Source organism: Podarcis melisellensis (genome assembly GCF_964234715.1).
Source record: "Podarcis melisellensis genome assembly, chromosome: 11".
In the NCBI taxonomy this organism is placed as follows: domain Eukaryota; kingdom Metazoa; phylum Chordata; class Lepidosauria; order Squamata; family Lacertidae; genus Podarcis; species Podarcis melisellensis.
The window spans coordinates 47,557,420-47,578,847 of record NC_138543.1 but is presented as its reverse complement, the minus strand read 5'-3'; the positions used below and the strand labels follow the sequence as shown (position 1 = coordinate 47,578,847).

The window sequence follows — 21,428 nt, the reverse complement described above, 5'->3', positions numbered from 1 at the left end:
CGTGGGCAAAAATATTTTAGACATTCTTTAGGCATGAAAGGTAGCATGAAAATTAAACACGTGGACTTCCGGTCGGCGCCAGCGTTAATGGCGGTCCTTGCTTCGAGCTCCGAAGCAGGACTGCTCCGTGAGTTCGGGTCTGACCCGCTACGGCGAGCGGGGGACCCCTAAAATCACAGGCGCTGAAGCCTGTGAGCAAGGAGATTCGGTGGGCACCTTTGCGCCCCCCGGTATCGCGAAAGAGCCTTTTTAAAGGCTCCGGAGCGGCATCGGGTGTGAGCGCGGTGCTGAGGATCGCAACCCAGCCCACGGAGCGAAGCCGCGTCGCCATTGACCGAGAGCGCCGATTCCTTCCTGAAACTACCGATTGGCAACAATACCCGTGAGTAAGACCGACAAATAAAGTGAACGGGACTTTAAAATTTAAGAAGATTAGGCTGAAAACGGGTCAGGCAAAAATTAAGGAAGTCAGCCTCCCGGAACTGCATGTCTGATTGAGCAACGAAAGGAGTAAGCTGTGTTTAAAGGGAACGTATTTATCTTTTTCAACTTCGTTAACCTGACATCAAGAGGACCTCCCCCCTAAAGAGTAGGAGAGGGGGGAAGAAAATTGACTTAATTTTATTTGTTTGAAGAAAGGAGTTTGGAAACGGAAACTTTCCGCTGTCAATACCTCTGGCCAGGCTGCCGGAGCAGTGAGCGCCTGGGAGTGAACTGTCAAACTAGATGGTGGATACAAAGTAAGATTTATCTGAAATAAAATAACGGGACTTTAGTGGACAAAAACTGTAACATTTTAAACTGCAACAAAGTAGGGTCTTTACTTGGACTTTCACTTTTGGGACTTTGTATGGCTACTTCTCTCCCTGTTTCTTTGTTCCTGTACTGGATATAATGTACTCCCTCTAGAGGTCTAAAAGAGAGACTGTTGTTGTACTGAGGCAGAAACAGTGGGATTTTCCACTTGCAACTGTTCCTGTGGGAACGACCTTGAGATATGAGCGGTCCACTGGATGAAATATCAACAAGATCCAAAGCAAAGCAGGCTCAAAAGAAAAGAGGCTCCTTGTCAGGAGCATCAGCTGCACAGGAAAGAATAACAACAGTATCAATGGATTCCATGACACAGGCTTTACTCAGGATAAATGAATATTTAGAAGCACTTACCAAGCAGTCTACAGAGAACTCTAAGAAACTGACAGAATTGACAACAAGACTGGATTTGAACACAACGACAATATCCTCTAATACAGATTCTATAAATCGTTTAATTCAGGAAAGTACAGAAACAAGGAGAATAGCTGAGAGCGCTAGGAGCACAGCCGAGGAAACTAAAGGGAAATTTGTTCCTATTGCAAAGAAAGTATATGAACATGATGCAGCCTTGGCCCTTATGGAACTGGAGAGGAAAGGCAAGAATTTGAAACTGAGACTGGTACCTGAAGAGGAAGAGGACAAGCTTGGGGAATTTCTTACAGATAAGTTCCAAGAATTTTGGAGTGATGAGTTAGAGGGAGAGGAAGAGGATTTTGCAATAACTACAGCCTTCCGGATTGGCAGAAAGCAAGGCAAGAAACCAAGGGATTGTTTAATTACCCTCAGATCCAAGGAAGAAAGAGACAAAATATTGAATTTACACTTCCGGAAGGCATTGGTTATTAAAAACTCCCAAATACAGATTTTTAAAGATATTCCCAGATACTTTTTGGAGGTGAGAACACAATTTAAAGACTTAGTTGACCTACTGAAACAAAACAACATTCAATTCAGGTGGGAATTCCCACAAGGGTTGTCTTTCAACTTCAAAGGGAAGAAAATCAAAATAAAAACAATTCAAGACAAAGAATACTTTTTGGAGAGAAATTTCGAGGACTTTCAGAAAGGAATCGTGAGAGAGAGGGAAATACCGGATATTGCAAACCTATCGTTTGGATTGAACCCAGCACCGACTGACGAGGAACAAGAACTTGGAGCAGTGGGTGGGAAAAATACCCAATAACAAAAATGTCCCTGCAACTTCTGAGTTGGAACTGCAATGGTCTAAACCATCCCCGAAAAAGAGATCAAGTCTTTCATATATTAAAGAAAGAACAGTTAGACATAATCTGTTTGCAAGAAACCCATATTGCCAGGATACACAGGAAACTTCTGATAAATAAGAGATTAGGACTGGAATTTGTTTCCTCAGACAAAGTTAAGAAAAGAGGGGTGGTGATTTATGCCAAGGAAAAATGGGAACCAAAAATGATCTTCAAAGATGATGAAGGAAGATACCTGGCAGTAGAAATGCAAATTCAAGGAGAAAAGATTTTAATTGTTGGAGTTTATGCACCTAATGAGGGGAAGGCAGAGTTCTTCAAGAAGTTGCATGAGACCTTAATGGACTTTATGGACTTTAAAATTATATTGATGGGCGACTTGAACGGAGTTGTCTCCACAAATATGGACAAAGCTCAAAGACAAATAATATCCAAGGATGGGAGACTACCAAAGACTTTCTTTGAACTCACTGACACCATGGACTTGATTGATATTTGGAGAACAAGGAACCCTCTGGAAAGAGAGGGAACCTTCTTCTCTGAAGCAAAAATGACCTGGACTAGAATTGATCAAATTTGGATTTCTAGCAATCTGGCACCAAGAGTGAAAAAAACAGAAATCTGCACAAAAACCTGTTCCGACCATAATGCAGTTAAGATGGAAATGAAATTAACAACGGCTGGAACCTTTAGATGGAGAATGAATGACACCCTATTTAGAGATGAAGAAATTTATCAAAAGGCCCAAAAAATAGTGAAGGACTATTTTGAGATAAATTTGAGAACGGAGGTGGAAAAAAGAATAGTATGGGACGCAAGTAAGGCCGTGATGCGCGGTTTCCTAATCCAGCAGAATTCTATAAAGAGGAAAAAACAAAATGAGAGAAAGGAAAAGATTTTGAAACAGATAAAAGAAGGAGAGAAGAAATTGAGATCCAAACCAAAGTCTCAGGAGATTTTAAGAGAAATAAAATACTACCAGACACAATACATGGAATTGATGAATCAAGTGATAGAATGGAAAATAAAGCAAATGAGACAAAAGACTTTTGAATCAGCAGATAAATGTGGGAAACTGCTGTCATGGCAACTGAAAAAGAGGCAAAAGTTAAACACTGTGACATCGTTGGAAATAGATGGGAAACTTGTTAACAAACCGAATGAGATAAGTAACAGTTTTCAAAGTTTCTTTAAAAAACTGTATGCACAAGGGCCTGTAAATGAACAAGAAATGGAGGAATTTGTTAAAGAGTACAGACTATCAAAAATTACAGAACAAAATAAAAGGATTTTGAATGAAAAAATTACAGAACAGGAAATAGAGGGTGCCATTCAGAATATGAAATTGGGGAAATCACCAGGACCAGACGGCTTGACTGCGAAATACTATAAAGCCCTTAAGGAATGGTTAATACAACCATTGAAGGAAGTATGCAACCAGATACTAGAGGGGAAAAAGGCTCCCGAATCGTGGAAAGAAGCATTCATCTCACTTATACCGAAGACAGAAACTGAGAAACATCAAGTTAAGAACTACTGCCCTATATCACTCCTGAATGTGGATTATAAAATTTTTGCAGACGTTCTAGCGAAAAGATTTAAGAGAGTACTGGCAGAGGAGATTCACAAGAATCAAACAGGCTTTCTCCCAGGGAGACATATGTTAGATAATGTGAGGAATATTATAGACATTTTGGAGTTGCTAGAGGTGGACATCAACAGAAAGGTAGTTTTGATTTTTGTGGACGCAGAGAAAGCCTTTGACAACATTTCTTGGAAATTCATGAAGAAGAATCTCCACGGGATGGGGGTAGGCCAAGGGTTTGAAAACGGTATAGGTGCAATATACTCTGAACAAAGAGCTAAATTAATTGTGAACAATGTGGTAATGGATGAAATACCAATAGAGAAAGGCACACGACAGGGATGCCCTATATCCCCTTTACTTTTTATATCTGTCCTGGAGGTTTTACTAAATATGATTAGAAAGGACCAGTTGGTAAAAGGAATACAGGTCGGAACCAAACAATATAAGTTAAGGGCATTTGCAGATGATCTAGTGTTAACTTTGCAACAGCCAGAAGCTAGTACCAAAAGAGTTTTAGAATTAATGGAGATATTCGGCCAGGTCGCAGGATTTAAACTAAACAAACAGAAAACAAAGGTGCTGGAAAAGAATCTAACAAATGAGGAGAAAGATAGGTTTCAGAGTGAAACTGGGTTGGAAATAGCAAAAAAGGTTAAGTACCTGGGGGTGAATTTAACATCTAAAAATGTGAATTTATTTAAAGATAACTACGAAAAATGCTGGTCAGAAGTAAAAAAAGATCTAGATATATGGTCTAGGCTGAAACTTTCCTTGTTAGGCCGAATTGCTGTTATCAAGATGAATGTATTGCCAAGAATGTTGTTTTTATTTCAGACGTTGCAGATTCTAGACAAAATGGACTGCTTCAAGAAGTGGCACAAAGATATATCTAAATTTGTCTGGCAGGGCAAAAAGCCCAGAATAAAATTTAAGATTTTAACTGATGCAAAAGATAGAGGGGGCTTCGCCCTGCCAGACTTAAGACTTTATTATGAATCAGCAGCATTTTGCTGGTTGAAGCAATGGCTACTTCTGGAAGATACAGACATTCTTGATCTGGAAGGATATGACAATAGTTTTGGTTGGCATGCATATCTGTGGTATGACAAGGTAAAGGTCTATAAAAGCTTTAAAAACCATATTGTTAGGAAAGCATTGTATAATGTTTGGAATAGATACAAGGATCTACTGGAAAGTAAAACCCCTAGGTGGTTGTCACCAATGGAAGCGAAAGCAGTGAAAAAACTTAACATGGACTCTAATTGGCCTAAATATTGTGAAATTTTAGAATATGATGGTGAAAAACTGAAGCTTCAAAGTTTTGAGAAGCTAAAGCACAAAGTTCGAGATTGGCTACATTATCGTCAGATAAATGAGACATTTAAGCAGGACAGGAAACTTGGTTTTCAGGAGGAGAGGTCAAAGTTAGAAACAGAATTGTTAGAATCCAATACTAAGAATTTATCTAAAATGTATAATTTGCTGCTGAAATGGAACACACAGGATGAAATGGTGAAATCAGCTATGATTAAATGGGCACAGGACATCGGTCATGATATTATGTTTGCTGACTGGGAACAGTTATGGACCACCGGTATTAAATTTACGGCATGTAGTGCCTTGAAAGAGAACATAATGAAAATGATCTATAGGTGGTACATGACCCCAGTCAAACTTGCAAAGATCTATCATTTGCCCAATAACAAATGCTGGAAATGTAATGAGGCTGAAGGTACCTTTTATCATCTTTGGTGGACCTGCCCAAAGATTAAGGCCTACTGGGAAATGATCTATAATGAACTTAAGAAAGTCCTTAAGTGGACATTTGTAAAGAAACCGGAGGCTTTTCTCTTGGGCATGGTCGGCCAATTGGTACCAAAGAAGGATAAGACGTTTTTTATGTACGCAACCACAGCAGCAAGAATCCTGTTGGCAAAGTATTGGAAGATGCAAGAATTACCTACTCTGGAAGAATGGCAGTCGAAGGTGATGGAATATATGGGACTGGCAGAGATGACCGGCAGAATCCGTGACCAGAGGAAAGAGACAGTGGAAGAGGACTGGAGGAAATTTAAAATATATCTTAAAAATTATTGTAAAATTGCGGACTGATAAGATGTCAAGGGGTAAGAAACAAAGAATTACAGCTGTAAATCTTAAACTTTAAGTAAATTTAAAAGGGACTTGATTAAAAACTGACTGATGAGTTGTTCGAAAAAATGGCAAAATAAGGATGTGGCGAAGGGAAGGTATGGGGAAGTCAAATCTTTGTTGTATGTCTTTGATGTTTGTGTTTTGTTCTGTATTGTCTTTAATATGTGTAAAAACCAATAAAAATATTATAAAAAAAAAGAAAATTAAACACGTGATTTGAAAACACTTAAATCTTAACATTCTTGATCCCTGAACTAAAAGGTGCATTGGTAAAAGCTTCAAAGAAAAACAGGATGCAGGTTGCTAAGACTGAAATAATTTAAAGTTGGACAGCTGAAACAATAAGTTGCACAATATTGAGATGTGCAGCTGCATAAAGAGCACGTGTGCAGTCTCTAGATGTTCATAAGTCAGCTTTGCACATTGTGGAGTTATTCATCCCAATAGTCAGGAGCTGATTAAAAAACAGCCAACAAAAAGACAAGAACTTTGAATGCATATTCTATTAGGCAACAGAATATTTGATTAGATAACTGTAATCCATTTTTGGAAGTGTATAAATTCTTTAAATATATAAATACACATCTGGATTCCAAGTTCCCTTTTCTGAAAGCAGCTGCTATTCCAGAGTGCATTTAACAAGTGGCTAGCAAATCCAATTTACACATCATCTTGGCTGTACCAAACAGACTACAAGTAGGAGCAGAAAGAAATGTACTGCAGATTTAAAGGTTCACCATTTACCAATCCTTACAAAAATATACTGCAGGGTTGTTGTAAACCACTCAGACAGATCTGCAGTATTAACTATATAGTGCAGGGCTGTTGTAAAGCACTCTCTCCTATCCGAAGCTTCTTCAAACCAGTAATATAAAAAACTTTACATGCTTTGAAATTTACAGTAGTAGGATTCTATTTTAAAGGGTTTCATTCTAATTAAGAAGAAAGTAAGAAGGAACAGAGCTCTTTGTGGCTACCTCTTGCAAAGTTACTTTGGTTGGGGTGGACTCATTGATAACAAATCCCAAAGCTACTTTAAAATCTTGGATTTCTTCGTTATTTTTATGGGCAGCTCTCACCTCTGCCCCTGGAAACATTTTAAAATATCTTCAGTATGAAGCAGGAAGTGGCCTATGCAGTCCGATTTTTTCTTTATACTTCATAGCTAGAGTCTCTTCCTTCTTTTCCATGCACTAACTTCCACCCCCCTCCAACCTGATTTTCTATGATTAATTCCCTGGGTGGAGGTGCTACTGCTTTGTCTACATAAATATAGACATTCTCCTTGGAGATCATAAATAGAATACAAGATAAGCCATGACAGGCAGTACATGCTGGAGTCAATATTGTCCAGCATCATCAGCTTCTCTTTACCTGGCAAGAAGGATCTAGGTGGTTTTGAAAACATTTTCGTATTCTGCAAACACCCACAGAGAGAGAGAAAATCCTTGACATAATCCAAGCTGCAAAGCAGCAGGAAATCAGCCAAATATAGATGCAGCAAAGACTAAACTTTGCATAGCAGTGAACTGTTTATTGTGGGAAAATGCGAGTGTTTACAGTTAATAGTATCTACTCCAGGGGATGTGAAATTCCCTACACTTAGTTTAGCTTTCATAGATGAAATGACACTACTTCACAAGTAGCTGAGATTCAACACACAACAGTAAGTTCAAAAACACTGTACTTTTATCATAAGCTTACCTGGTCTTCTTGCAACTAGAATTATAAAACACCAGAAATGCAAAACTGATGAAACATATCCTTTCACCCACCATTTAACTTGGGTAATGCCAACCAGGTGTATAGCTAATAATGGAAACTATCTTGAATATGTAACCCTGGCTATCAGTAATCCCTGGTAATGTCATTGGTTTTGACCAGGGGTAGGCAACCTAAGGCCTGTGGGCCAGATGCAGCCCAATTGCCATCTCAATCTGGCCCGTTGACAGTCTGGGAATCAGCGTGTTTTTACATGAGTAGAATGTGTCCTTTTATTTAAAATGCATCTCTGGATTATTTGTGGGGCATAGGAATTCATTCATTTCCCCCCAAAAAATATAGTCCAGCCCACCACTGGACTGGACCTACCACTGTATTTGGCTTAGAACAAGGAGCCCTGGGTTGAGTAGTCTGCTCAACCATGAAGCTCACTGGGTGACCTTGGGCTAGGATTGCTCTCTAAGTCTAAAAAATGTTAACAATATTGTAGAGAAAATAAAATGAGAGCTGGAGAAACCATATGTGCCTTCATGGAAGTAGCATATAATCTTAAAATGTACCCAAGGTCAATGGAGCTGCCATATTGCTTGCAATGCTCCACAGTTAACTCCATTAGAAACTAACACAAAATGCGTCCTGACAAGAGTTGCCTGACAACATACTTATCCCAGGCATTTCCCCCAAGCACCACCTTGCTCCCATTTAATGAATGCAACTTAACCTTGGAATTTTCCCTGCAGTACATACAAAACTGAAAATAGAAGTTTCCCCCCAGCATAACTTAGAGCTCATCTGAAGCTTAGGATACTTTGGGGCAAGTTATCTCTGAAGGACCTGGACCCCCCCCCCAAAAATACAATATACTAGATACTAGGAAACTTTATCCTAATTTGTTTCCTATTTAGTCTTTGTTCCAGTATAAATTAACATGGAGATAACTAAACCAACAAACCCAAACACCAAATTTTAGTAGTGCTACACAATGATAATTGTATTTTTATAACAATTATTTGGGATATTCAAATCATTTTTAATGTCCTTCAGTTAACGCCAAAGCAGAATGAAACTATAAACAAGTAAAACCAGTATGGAACTGGCCTGAAGGGCAAGTTCAAGTATCTGCTTTCATTACTTTGGCAAGTAAAGAAAGCATTGTTTCTGCTTTCTTCCCCCGTCAAATTGGAAGCATGGCACCATTTCTTTTAAAAGTAGCTTCTTACAACATCTTCCATAACTCTAAACTCTGCAATTTTCAATGTATTCTGGCAAGAAACAAGGGATATTTTCCTGACCATTATTCAGCTTCACCACACTTGGTACACAACAGCACATATGGAACTTCATTCATTAGCTGTTAAATTTGGAATACAATATTAACTGGCACCTGCTTAATGTGGGAGATATCAGCCAAACCTAACTAATTCCACAGAGCTGTAGGCAAATACTCAGACCATAGAAATACAAAGGTAAAGAGGGCTCTGTGGAGAAGGGGCATTTCCTCTCTCTTCTCTCTATTCCTTTGACCAGCATTGGATGCAGTCATGCCTCAGCTTTAGGTATATGCCTGAGGCTGGTTATACTGTAAATATAAGCATTTTGCCTGCATAGCTTTTAGTGTTGCCTTTGCATGATTATAAATCTTATTCTTACACTTACTTTACAAGCTGTTGTCTGATTCTTTTTTAAGTGGGGTAATAAAGGGAGAACCAACTTCATGGCTAGACTTGCTCAAAAAGGTTTTACAGCCCAATACCCACATGCTTCAATTTTGCTGCTAAGGATGGGACTTTTAAAACTCTTCAACCCATACACATGGGGGCTGGAAGGATAAACTGCAATTAATATATCCTCTCCTACCTATTAAAACCCACCTCACGCTTAACCTCTCTCAATGCAAATATTTTCCTACGCACAGTCAAACCAGTTGGCTCACTGCCTGCCTAATCAGGAAGCAGCAATATGCACAAAATTCCAATTCTCCCTTCACAAAGGTAATCTAGAAGATGCACAAGTCACAGGCTTGCAGTTACCCACACATTACTGTACACCTAAATTTATATCATGAGCCTTTGAGCAAAAATACATACAGCCTCTGTCTGAGAAGAGATGGAAAATCCTACAGTGCACTTACATCAGCAGGTATTATCTGAAACCATCTATTCCCCTATTACTGTTTGATTCCATATGTAGTTAATAGTTTGCTGCAAGATATGTATGAACAGGAGATGTAGGGGATGTGAAGCAGCGCCTCTTCCATCACAGCATTCCAACAACACAAATTGCCCTCCAATACCCTGCCAAAGACAACCTTCTCTCCTCAATTCACTAAACTCCCTCAGCACACCTGTCTACCTAATGATAAGCTCCTCTGCCATTTAAAAGAAAGCAGGAAATGCCGTATTTCAACACTCCACTCTCACACCATTCTTCATTGGCTCTGTCATACACTTCCAAATATCAGCTTTTGGGGGTAGTGGGCACATTTGGGAACCTGAAAAATCCTCAAGGGCGTTGCAACAACAGGAAGAGCATCTCCCTTCAAGAATGGGGGCGGGACTGGGACTTATTTTGATTTTTAAAGCCTAATTGCAGCAGGAGAAGAGCACTGTAGCCAACAGAAGGCTTTTTTCCAAGCCAAGTTGTAGCATAGGTGACATTTTTGGCAGGAGGAGCACAGCTGGTCAAGGCGTTAGCTTCTTTTCTTCACACCTCCCTACCCCACAAAAAGCCCCCTTTGCCACAATTAGGCTTCAAAAAATGCCTACAAAGCTTCTTTCAAGCCTAAATGCAACCAAGCAATTCTGAGAGGGAGTCCACAGAATTACACCTGCCTTACACCTAGTGATGCGAGGTGAGAATATTCAGAAATCCTATCCCAACCACACCTACATAGCACCACCCATCTCTGACCAAGCTACTACTTAAAAGGGGAAGGGGGGAAGAGACAAATTTAATTGGGTTTTTTTTGTCCTACATGCAATCATATTTAGTACAATCAAGAATGCAGTTTTGCAGATAGATTTGATTTGAAATGGCAGAGGTCACCACAGGCAGAGAGCAGGTTTAATTCCCATCAGAGGTGCACACCTTTTATATACATTCCCCTTATAGTAATTAATGGCTGCTATTCACTCTTATGGGAAATAGAAAATTGCTATTTTTACAATGATAGCAAAGTCTGGCCAACTTCCTCTTGACAGTGGAAATATAAAGCCCACTGAGTGCTTTGCACTAGACAAGGCTTCCTTCCCCACCTACTTTTGTCACAGCAACAGGTGCTTTACTGTAACTACAAATCAATATACTATACGCATATAGAGGTCCTTTCCTCACAATGCTACTTTAGCCTGCACCCAACTCAGATTTAAGGAGCTTGAAGGGAGCAAAGCAGGAAACATTCCTTAAGGAACAAATGCAAGACTATCCCGTGCAGGCTTGAGTCACACCACTTCACAAAAGTTATACTGTTCTGACATACCTTGGCAGCATTCAGAAAATGCAAACTTATAATTGACCTTATTTCATCCCAAGTATATAAAGGCTGACATTTTAAAATGAAGAATTACAGGGAGAAACTAGCCTCTCTATCAACAAAGCAATATTTGGACAGTAAGGCTACAACCCTTACCTGGAAGTAGGTCCCAGTGAGCTCAGTGGAGCTTGATACTGAGTAAACACATAGCTAGGGAGGGCCTTACTTCGACCACAGTAGGAAAGCTGGTATCAAGCTAATGCTTAAATATGAAGCTTCAACAGGGGCACTTCACCAACCCAATGTATTTTTTAAAACCTATTATTATTCAACAACACTTGTTTTTGTTGGAAACACACCAACATGAGCATAGATATGACCAGCTACCATCAAGATGTAAAATATTTCATGGTTTCAATGCTTTTAGTTTTGTGCCGTTAAAAAAACAACAACCACAACCCCCAGTAATTTAACATTATCAAAAACTAAATTTATCCTTATTCTCTTCCCCAGTTTTCTCCTCCTCCCACTGCTGTTACCTCCCCCCACTCCCCATCAAGTAAGCTTTTAAGCTCCTGCAGCAGGGACTTTCACTGTAGGAAGAACCACACACACGCTGACGCCAGACACACTTGTTGACTGCCCCCCCTCCCCTCAATGCAAAACAGTGGGGAGGAGGGTTGTGAGAAAGTGAAAGCGTACCACTGACCTAACTTCACAGCAGGCACACTAACCTACAAACAGGAAAAAGCAATATATTCTTATCCTAAAAAGCAAAAGTCTCGCGGCGTCACAAACACAAGCTTTATTATCATGGTTACACTTCTGCGGAAGCCACATCCTGCTGATAACTCCAAGGTCGCGGGTTCAATCCCCAAATGGGCCACGGGCCTACTCCTGCATTGCAGGGGGTTGGGCTAGATGACCCTGGGGGGGAGAGGAACCCTTCCAACGCTATACAGTAGTTCTACGGCTAGTTTTTTTTTTTAAAAAAAAAAAGCTTCACCTGTGAGGGGCACATACTCCCAAAATAAAGCGGAGACCACCGACCCAACTTCGCAGCGCGCGGCAGAGGAAACAACTCTTCTAAGAGACCTGAAGATGAATCTGTCATGGGTTTCGAGACCCAAGACTGAGAAACAAATGCTGGTCTAAGCTTTTATGGAATAAATAAGGAGGTCTATTAAAAATAGTAATAACGGAAGATAAAGCATTTTAAAAATATTAAAAGTGTTATTAAAAGTGCACTTTGTCAGGGTGTGTGTGTGTGTGTGTGTGTATGTATGTGTATATATATGTGTATATATATATATATATATATATATATATATAGGGGGCGAGGTAGGCCGGCGTGGGAATGGGGTCCTCCAGGGCTATTTACAAATATACACACACACACACACACACACACCTTGAGAGTGTCTGCTCCTGACAAAGCGCACTTTTAATAACGCTATTAATACTTTTTCTATGCTTATTTCCCGTTATTAATTTTAATAGACCTCCTTATTTATTCCACAAAAGCTTAGACCGGCGTTTGTTTCTCAATCTCGGGTCTTATATACTGTATGTATGTAAATAGCCCTGGAGGACCCCATTCCCACGCCGGCCCCCTTCTCCCTCCTCGTCCCGCGCGCCGCCAGCCAGCCAGCCAGCCCCACCCGCGCGCGCGCGCCCTCCCTTCCTCTCAGACCAACCGCCTCGCCTGGTCCCCTCAGTCGCCGACCTACCTCCGGGCTGATGTAGGAGACGAAGGAGGGCTTGGCCGGCCTGGCCCCCGCGCCGCCCCCCGCGCCCAGCATGTCTGGCCCCCGCGAAGTCCCGGCGGCGGCGGCGGCGCTGCTGCCAGGGCTCCGGCCGGTGCCGGCGGGCGAGGGCGGCGTCGGCAGCTCCTCCCAGGAGGACTCCGCGGCGTCGTCGTCGTCCTCCAGCGCCGCCCTGCTTCGCCTCACGTAGTTAATCCCTCCCATCGCAGCGAGCGGCAAAACCCCACAGTCCCGGCGGCGGCGCACGTGAGCCTCTCTCCCCGCCCTATTAATGCACGAGCTCCGCCCAGCCATCCGCGCCGCCATTGGGCCGGCAGAAGGTCGATCTCAGGCAGAGGTCCCGCCTGTTCACCCCGCCCTTTCTCGCTCCCTTTGCAGGGAATGGTCATTCCCGTAAAAAAGGGGTGGGGGAAAAGTGTCATGGGACCAATCACAACATTTATTAGATAAATTTTAAAAAATCCGAGGGCTGAAGGACAGATACGTTACCCAATCAGCAAATGACTCACGGACCGGCTTAAAAGAGCTGATTTCCTTGTCCCCTCCCCCCGCCAGGAACTCTGAGCTGTATTAACTGTAGTGCCGCCGCACCCGAATCTAGTTTCTCATAATGCAATTTTAAGTTGCACGGTTTGCAAAGTTGTGTGCGACTATAAAATTTCCAGGAACCCGAAAACAAAATCAGATGCAACGTGTTTGTTTTAAATTGTTATGGGAAATGTTAGGATCCTTCTGCCTTGGTCAGACCACGCTGGAGTGCTGTGACCAGTTCTGGGCGCTCCAAATGATGAAGGATATTGACAAGGTGGAACGCGTGCAGAGAGGAAGGCAGCCAAAATGATCGAGGGTCTGGAAGCCAAGCCTTAGGAGGGATGTTTGAATGATTTGGACATGTTTAGCTTGGGAAAGAGGAGACTAAGAGGAGATATGATTGCCATCTTCAAATATCTGAAGGGCTGTCGCATAGATAGAGGATGGAGCAAACTTTAGTTGAGATTTCTGCATTGCAGGGGGTTATACTAGACCCTTGTGATCCCTTGCAACTCTCCCTTTTCAGCCTGGCCAACCAACATCTATGGGAAGCCCACAAACACAATGTGAGTGCAAAAGCATTCTCGCCACTTGTGAACACCGGCAGGGGAGGTAGAACAGCCTTATGTTGCCCTTCAGGGTGCAATAAGGATGCAAATCAAAGCAATAAGAACAAAACCACACACACACACCAACAACTACATTCCTATTTAATGATATCTATACTGCTCTTCCATAGGAGTATTTCCAGGGTTGTTTGCAACAACTAATAAACACTTTGCAATAAACTGAGGAAATAATCATGTCCCACCCCCGCTGCTGGAAAGTGCCAGTTGAATAAATTATGTAAAGCACTCAGAAGGGGGCCTCTTTAAGATTTTAATGCTGTATGTTGGCAGGTTGATAATTGCAGGTGCTCATTCAACTACTCAGGTTGTAAGGCTCTTGGGCTGCAACTGCCACCAGCTGAGCTTCCAGCTAGTATGGCCAATAATTATGGAAAGCCGTAGTTCAACAATACCTCAAAGGTCAAAGTTTCTCCATCCCTAATCTAGGGGGTTAATGGTAAGTAAATCAATTCTGCTTGGAAACAGAAGTCTTCTAGCCCAGGTGAGATGTGTTTGCAGCACCTGGTCCCAATTAATAGCTCAGCAGCTGATTAATTTTGAATTAATTGCCCCAGCTGTTTAGAAGGTTGTTTGGGAGACTTGCAGCTGTTTGGGAGTGGATATGATGTGTAAGATGTTTTCACTTTTAATTAGAAATACAAAGATTGAATGTCACCCTGTTGGCAAAGAGCCTTTGTAAAACTATCAATTTATGCAAAAGAACAAAAGTTTGCTACCACAACCTTCTCTCACTTTCTCTCTCCCTACTTATCTTCTTCCCCAACCTTGTGCAGTCTATAACAATGTCTCTCATTGATGGCCAGATGATGGGAATTGTAGTTCAACAACATCTGGGGGAACAAAGGTTTTCCACGCCTGCTTTATATACTTAACTCTAGTAGGGATTTTGTATGCCAGACACTGGAAGAGTTAAAAAAAGAAACCAACCAAGAAAGAGCCAATTAGGAAGTTATGGGAACAGGAAGGAATACTTAAAGTAAGAACAATCATGGGGGAAAAGAAGACATGTAACAGAATTTTTAAATAATTTGGTCCCTTGAGTGATTTCATGATGCTCAATACATTAAGGAAAAGCTAGGTGTTTCATGTAGAGGGACACGGGTGGCGCTGTGGGTTAAACCACAGAGCCTAGGACTTGCTGATTAGAAGGTTCAAATCCCCGCGATGGGGTGAGCTCCCGTTGCTCGGTCCCTGCTCCTGCCAACCTAGCAGTTCGAAAGCACATCGAAGTGCAGGTAGATAAACAGGTACCACTCCAGCGGGAAGGTAAACCGTGTTTCCGTGCGCTGCTCTGGTTCGCCAGAAGCAGCTTAGTCATGCTGGCCACATGACCCGGAAGCTGTCTATGGACAAAAGCGAGATGAACGCCACAACCCCAGAGTCAGTCACGACTGGACCTAATGGTCAGGGGTCCCTTTACCTTTAGGTGTTTCATGTAGTTTATTAAATGGTATTATCAAACATGATACTGCCTTTCTCTGCTGGGGTTTTTTGTGTTGTTCTGGCACTACAGTGGTACAGGATTTGTTGGGAGGAGACAATTGTGTTGGATAACAATCTGACCCTAAGTAGCACTAGGAAGAATGACAGAAATCATAAATATTAAGCAGAGTCATGAGTACCAAGAGCTCAGTCCTGAAATGTGTGCAGTAATACACCCGATTGTATGCAAATTCCTTTCCCTCCAACAGGTAAAGCTTTTGCATCACAGAATATGACCACCTGATAAGACTTGCACCATAGTGCCTCTTATCAAGCAGTACATAATAGCATTGTAATATTATCAGATGTTCAGCCTTTGTTTCCTGAAAAGCAGCCATTATGTCTGAAATTGACTTCTTCATTAAACTGGCAAGTAAGGCAAGTCAAAGTTTTACTCAGGTAGGATTACTTAAAACAGATGAGGTCTTGTTAACTGGAGAAATTTCTCCAGCAATTAAAAAATGTTTTCACCTTGAAAATCTTGTTCTCATTCTATTGGAATTTGGAAACAGCGTACTTAAGACTTAGGCTACAGTCCTGTACCCTTACCTGGAGGCGAACCCTGTAATGTGGGCAGAGCATGCTAGGGCACATCTCCTCTAGAATATACAAAGCACAGAATAGTCTCAATTTCGCAGGAAGATGCAGTAGTTAACACCTTGATAGTCCATCATCTAACCTCCAAAAGGTTTCAGTCCCCCCACTTGGATGAGAAATAATTTCAATGATCACTGCCCAACTGTCCTTTGTCCCCCAAAGCCCCTCAGCTGACCATCTATTCTGCAACATGAGACCAGAAGTTTTTGTAAGTAGATGCAACAGTATAGGTTCTTTGCATTTTCTTGAAGCAACATTTGGCCTCCTCTTGTTTCTTTCGTCTTTTTCATCATAAACTAAGCTGTTGCGGTCTTGGGTGGTTCCCTCAGTTGACATCCCCCGCCCCACCCATGCCTAAAATGACTTGGTTCATGCTATGTGTGGGGGGTTTGACAGAGTAAAAACAAGCTACATTGGGCTCAGGGGACAGCCAGGTAGACTGGGTGCTTTCAGCCTTCCCTCCTATGTAAGGTATTTGCCTCGGATTCCCAAAAATGCTCCCATCTGGGGGTAGAGGGAGCCCAAGCTGGTGTGTTGACAACCTACTTAAGTGCCTCTGCCACAACTGGCCTACCCAGACTGGTAGTCATGGGAAGGAATACAAGGCCCATTAAGCACAATGGGATTTCCCCCCAAATGGTCATGTTAATTATTGCTCAGGTTACCAATGGTGTCTTAAATGATGGGCCAATGTTTAGCATACTCTGTTAAAAATAAACAGAACTTTGGCCTAAAATCCGAAGGCTGTGCATAAAAAAACACTACAACCTGCATGTATTATTATAGCGCATGAGTGTTGGAAAAAATCATTTAAAAATGTTACTCCATTGTTATAATGCTGAAGCAGCTGAAGAAGCAGGATAATGTGAAGGCCAAAAAGAGAAATGTGAAGACATGGAAATATGTGACCACAGATATATTTTTTTTTGGGGGGGGGGGGGAGTAGCAACATGCTATGTGGCCTAAGATAGAAAAATGGCCCATGATTAGAAAAGTTGTGCGCTTCTAAAAACATCCCAGTCCCCTTACACTCAGATCACAACCAGCAGCATTTGAAGTCTCTGTGCTACCAAAACTGACTACGTCCAGGTACACTCACAACAATCTGCTAGCCAATATGATGCATCAAATCCTAAATGAGAATAAAATTTAATATTTTAGGTATAGTCATCATGGCTCAAAAGATTCAGCTTCGATACTTCCCCCTTTGTACAATATACTGCACTTACATGTCTGTTAATGAATATTAAGAATTTAGAACAAATACAGCCTGAAGGCTTTGCAATTATCAAAAATTGAAGAGTGCCAGAACATGGCAGTCTCTGATGAAATCAGTCAACCATTTACAATTTCCTATTTCTCAAGAAATTTTAGGAACACCGGGCAACATAAATATCGCATAGGTTCCCACTTACTGCGACCTCCTCTACAGTCTGGTCTGGAGGGTCCCCCTCAACCCTACAGAATCATATTTTGTACGTTGGAAGGGACCTCAAGGGCCATCTAGTTCAACCCCCTGCAATGCATCCATTACATATGGCCATCCAACCTCTGCTAAAAAACCTCCATAGAAGGAAAGTCTACCACCTCACAAGGAAGTCTGTTCCACTGTTGAACAGCACCTACTGTCAAAGTTCTTCCTGATGTTTAGTCAGAATCTCCTTTCTTGTAATTGGTTCGGATGGATGAATCTGTAGCAGATTTAGGGGGGAGGAAGGGAGGAAAGGGAAGCTGCCACTGTGGAAATATATTCCATTGGACACCACTGGTTGCCAGTGTTAAATCTATGTGCTGAAAACTAGCATAATCCACTCAGAAAGACAAAGCAAAGTGTATGTTCTCAGTGTATAATGAACGTTAAGTCATTTAATAGATTTTAGTTTTATTTGCAGATTCCACTGTAGTGTTGTAACAAATCACATCTGTGTACCAGAGCATACATCAACAGCCAGATGTAGACCTGAATTACAGCACTGCTATAATATTTAGTTGTTTGAAGGAGACATAAGCATACACTATGGCCACAAATAATTTTCTGCTATTTTCTTTAACAACCTTCAAATTTCCAGAAATATTGGTATCTACGTTCAGGTTGTAGACCTAAAATGAAAGTTACTGAATAATTTGGTAAGGAAATAGCAAAAGGAGCAATCTCACAGGCACTGATATAGCAAACAATTATTTTAATTCAGAGCTACCATACTGATAAGCTCTCTGAAAACAAGTAGCCAGCTCTTTCCCAAAGGGAAAAATGCCCTCTTAATGTTTTCGGCAAAATTTCAGAAATTTATTTTTTGGCCTTGCTATATCAAAGTCAATCATACAAAGACCTAGGCATGAAACCTAAATTGATACTTCTTTAAAGCCCTTCTATTAAAAACAAAGTCATGCAATTTTTAAAATCAATTATGCAGTTGCTAAAATTGCAGCAAAACCAAACTGTGTATGTTCAGCATTTATACTGCTAATGCATAACTAACAACAAACCTGATTAGAGTAACACAAATCTGTCTTAAGTACACCATTATATCACTAAAGAGACAAATGCCATGGATTTGGCAGAAACATTTAATTGAAAGCACTTAAATAGCAGGATAAGTTTGTGTTAACGCTTCACATTTAGGAGAAATAATATTGCAGACCCACTTTACAAAAAGTGTTCTTCTATAAAATATTAAGTGAAGGACTGTATTTACCATTTTCTAATACAAAGCAACTTACAGCTTGTGTCAATGGTAACTTAAAATTCTAAATAAAAGAGCAAAATACACAAAGCAACTGAAGCACAAAACACTGTATTAAATACAGTGGAATTTAAGTATACATTGTACTACTTAACGTAAAGAAGAGAAAACAAGAATCATACATTAGAAGTTAGAAACTAAACAACGAGGGGTCCGCTAGAAGTCAGAATAGTTTCCATTTGTGATCTCTTTCTACCATAATTAGTCTGCACATCCTAAAAAAAATGGTGTGAATGCCACACAAAAAGCAATTTTTCTAACTTTTTTGGATGTATTTAACAGACATTGAGAAAAAAATCAGAGAACAAATGGCCTCTGTTAACACCAAACACAGTTTTCTTTTCTTTTTTTAAAAGTTATCATAATCTTTCTTGTCTTTCTTCCCCTCGGCTTCAAAGCCATCAACTCCATCACTGTCCCTTCTCCTTTTACGATTGTTGTGAATATTGAAGCGCTGGTTCATCTGGGGCAGGGGATCCATTCCTAAAACTTTGTGTATTTGACGGAATGCAAGGAGTCTCAATGCAAACTGTGGAGGAAGAAAAAGGTTATCAGAATTATTTAAACTTCCAAAAATAGATGCATGTTCATTTTAGTAAGACACTTTCAAGACCATACGTATGAGTATTTAAAACTCTTCTATATATACACCATACAGCTTTACCAAATTTTAGTTAATGATATAGCTTCTGAAAGTTTATTGAAAACAAAATTTTAGTTGTATAGTGAAGCAAAATTGGTCCCTGTGTAGAATATGTTGCAAAATGCTGTATTTCCTCTGCCTTCAGAAGTGAAACTATCTAGAAGAGTAATGGGAACTTCTGCTCCACAGGTGGCTCACATGTGACATTGGTTTTTGGGCAGGTAAAAACATGGCTGCATACTGCAGCTGGAAAGGACTGAAGCACTGAGTTCAATCCTGCTTGGTTTGTGTGTGTAAACCAGATCAGGTGTGTTGGTGCACCCAAATCCTACAGGAAGCAAGAATGAATTTGTTGTGCATCAGCCGATGCATGGGGAGTTCAATCCTGCTTGATAACCATCTCCCCCCAACCAACCACCTGTTAATGTTCGTTTGCAGGGTGCGGAGAGATAGATCTGTCCCACTGGCCAAAAAGGTTCTCCAACCCTGGTCTATAACATGGGTTGGGTTCTTTCCGTATGTCACCCTGAATTGTAACTCCCTGACTAGCCACTATCAATACTGCTCCTGATTTTTATCATTACTTCAACCAGTTTTAAAAAATAGTGAATTTGGTATTATTTTTGATATAGCATTTCCTTTTTCTTCACACCCTTTAAGATGAAAAGCAGTAATTTGCAAAATTGGTAAAAGACCCTAGTAATTCTTCCTCTGCTCCAACAGGTGCATCAACAGGGACTAGGGAGGTGGGCTGTGCTGGTTACTGGGTGGGAGTATAATTTTTGTTTCTGTTACTCTGCTGCCAGCGTTGTTATTACTGTTATGGTGGAGGGGCGCTCTCTCTCTCTCTCTCTCTCTCTCTCTCTCTCTCTCTCTCACACACACACACACACACACACACACACACACAGAGAGAGAGAGAGAAATGTTAATATGATTCCCCCTTTTCTATTTCATGATGTATTTTTGTGTATGTTCTTCGGTGTAAGTTGCCTAGAGACCTGTTAAATGCCTAGTACGTTTAATACAAAATTAAAATGGAAAATTGAAATTAAACTACAGCATATAGGAAGCACATTTTTCAGATCAGGTTCTTTTTTGAAGTTTGTGTATCAGATATTCACTGTTTAACTATTTTATGAGAACTTTTAATTACCTGTGCACTTGAAGTAATGTCTTCTCGTTGCTGATCTGTCATTAAAGCAAGTGTATCAAAAGGATCTTTTTCACAAGGATCCAAAAGGCCAGGACCACCTATAAACAAAAAAGTAAACTTTATTTTCTTTTTTCTTTTTACTAATTTCACGAAGATAGTATTATTTCATTCTTCCTATACTGTAACAAAATAATGTGTAAAGTAGACAAACCAATCAGTTTAACACAGAATTTCAAGTGTGGACCATGACTGCTACTTGCCTTTAAGGATAATTCCTGAAGATATACACTCAAACACTCTTCTTAAGGCATCTCCTGGGCTTTGTGGTCCAGTAGCGCTGCTAATTGCCTTCTCTACTAATAATTCCATTGCCTAAATAAAACAAAGAGATGTAACGATAAACCACTATCCACACTTTAGTTTAAAACACGAAATGTAGAATGCCATCAGCTGATAAGTAGCACATGATAACTTTATGAGCAATGGCTGTCTGTTAACACAGTCTTAAAACTTTGCAGCTCAGAAAATATAAGCAAGTTTAAACCAATACAGCAACTGTTGACACCTGCAGAAAGCCTTTTAATAAAAAAGAGTTGCCTATATCAATTCACACTGCCAGGTTTCTCTCAGTGGAGGCCACGATAGAGTCTAATGTTGTTGTTTTTTCATTAAAAATGTGCTTAACCTATAAATGAACCAAGGAAATGAATGCAGGCTGGAATCAGATGCAATCTTGGCATGAAAATAGGGCCCTGCTGCATAAAACACTGAAGAGTTGTGCTGCAAAAATATGAAAAATGCTTGGATTGTGAGTTGCCCCTCTGCAGATTTTCACTAATTTCCCCTTTCCCATGTATTCTCCAATGTCCCATGCCACTCCAGAGAGCCCCCTGATCCTCCATAAC

General features: G+C 40.7%; 2 protein-coding genes across 3 annotated transcripts in view; both read right to left on the bottom strand.

Annotated features, from left to right (window-relative positions):
- MTMR12 (myotubularin related protein 12) overlaps positions 1 to 13,062 on the bottom strand; it is a 42,520-nt gene extending 29,458 nt beyond the window's left edge. The window contains exon 1 of the mRNA XM_081929661.1: positions 12,706 to 13,062. Within this exon, the coding sequence (XP_081785787.1) occupies positions 12,706 to 13,047 (342 nt within the window). The 5' untranslated portion in view covers positions 13,048 to 13,062. The remainder of the gene's footprint in view (positions 1 to 12,705) is intronic.
- A 4,783-nt stretch (positions 13,063 to 17,845) lies between these two features.
- The window catches only part of ZFR (zinc finger RNA binding protein), a 33,328-nt gene continuing 29,745 nt past the window's right edge, over positions 17,846 to 21,428 (bottom strand). Inside the window, exons 18-20 of one of the 2 annotated variants that reach the window (XM_081929628.1) lie at positions 20,784 to 20,895; positions 20,524 to 20,621; positions 17,846 to 19,253 (exon numbers count right to left, since the gene is read on the bottom strand). In XM_081929628.1, coding sequence (XP_081785754.1) covers positions 19,074 to 19,253; positions 20,524 to 20,621; positions 20,784 to 20,895 — 390 coding nt within the window. In that variant the 3' untranslated portion in view covers positions 17,846 to 19,073. Of the gene's footprint in view, positions 19,254 to 20,523; positions 20,622 to 20,783; positions 20,896 to 21,428 lie in introns of those variants that run through there. The other variant, XR_014172700.1, reaches the window with a different exon arrangement.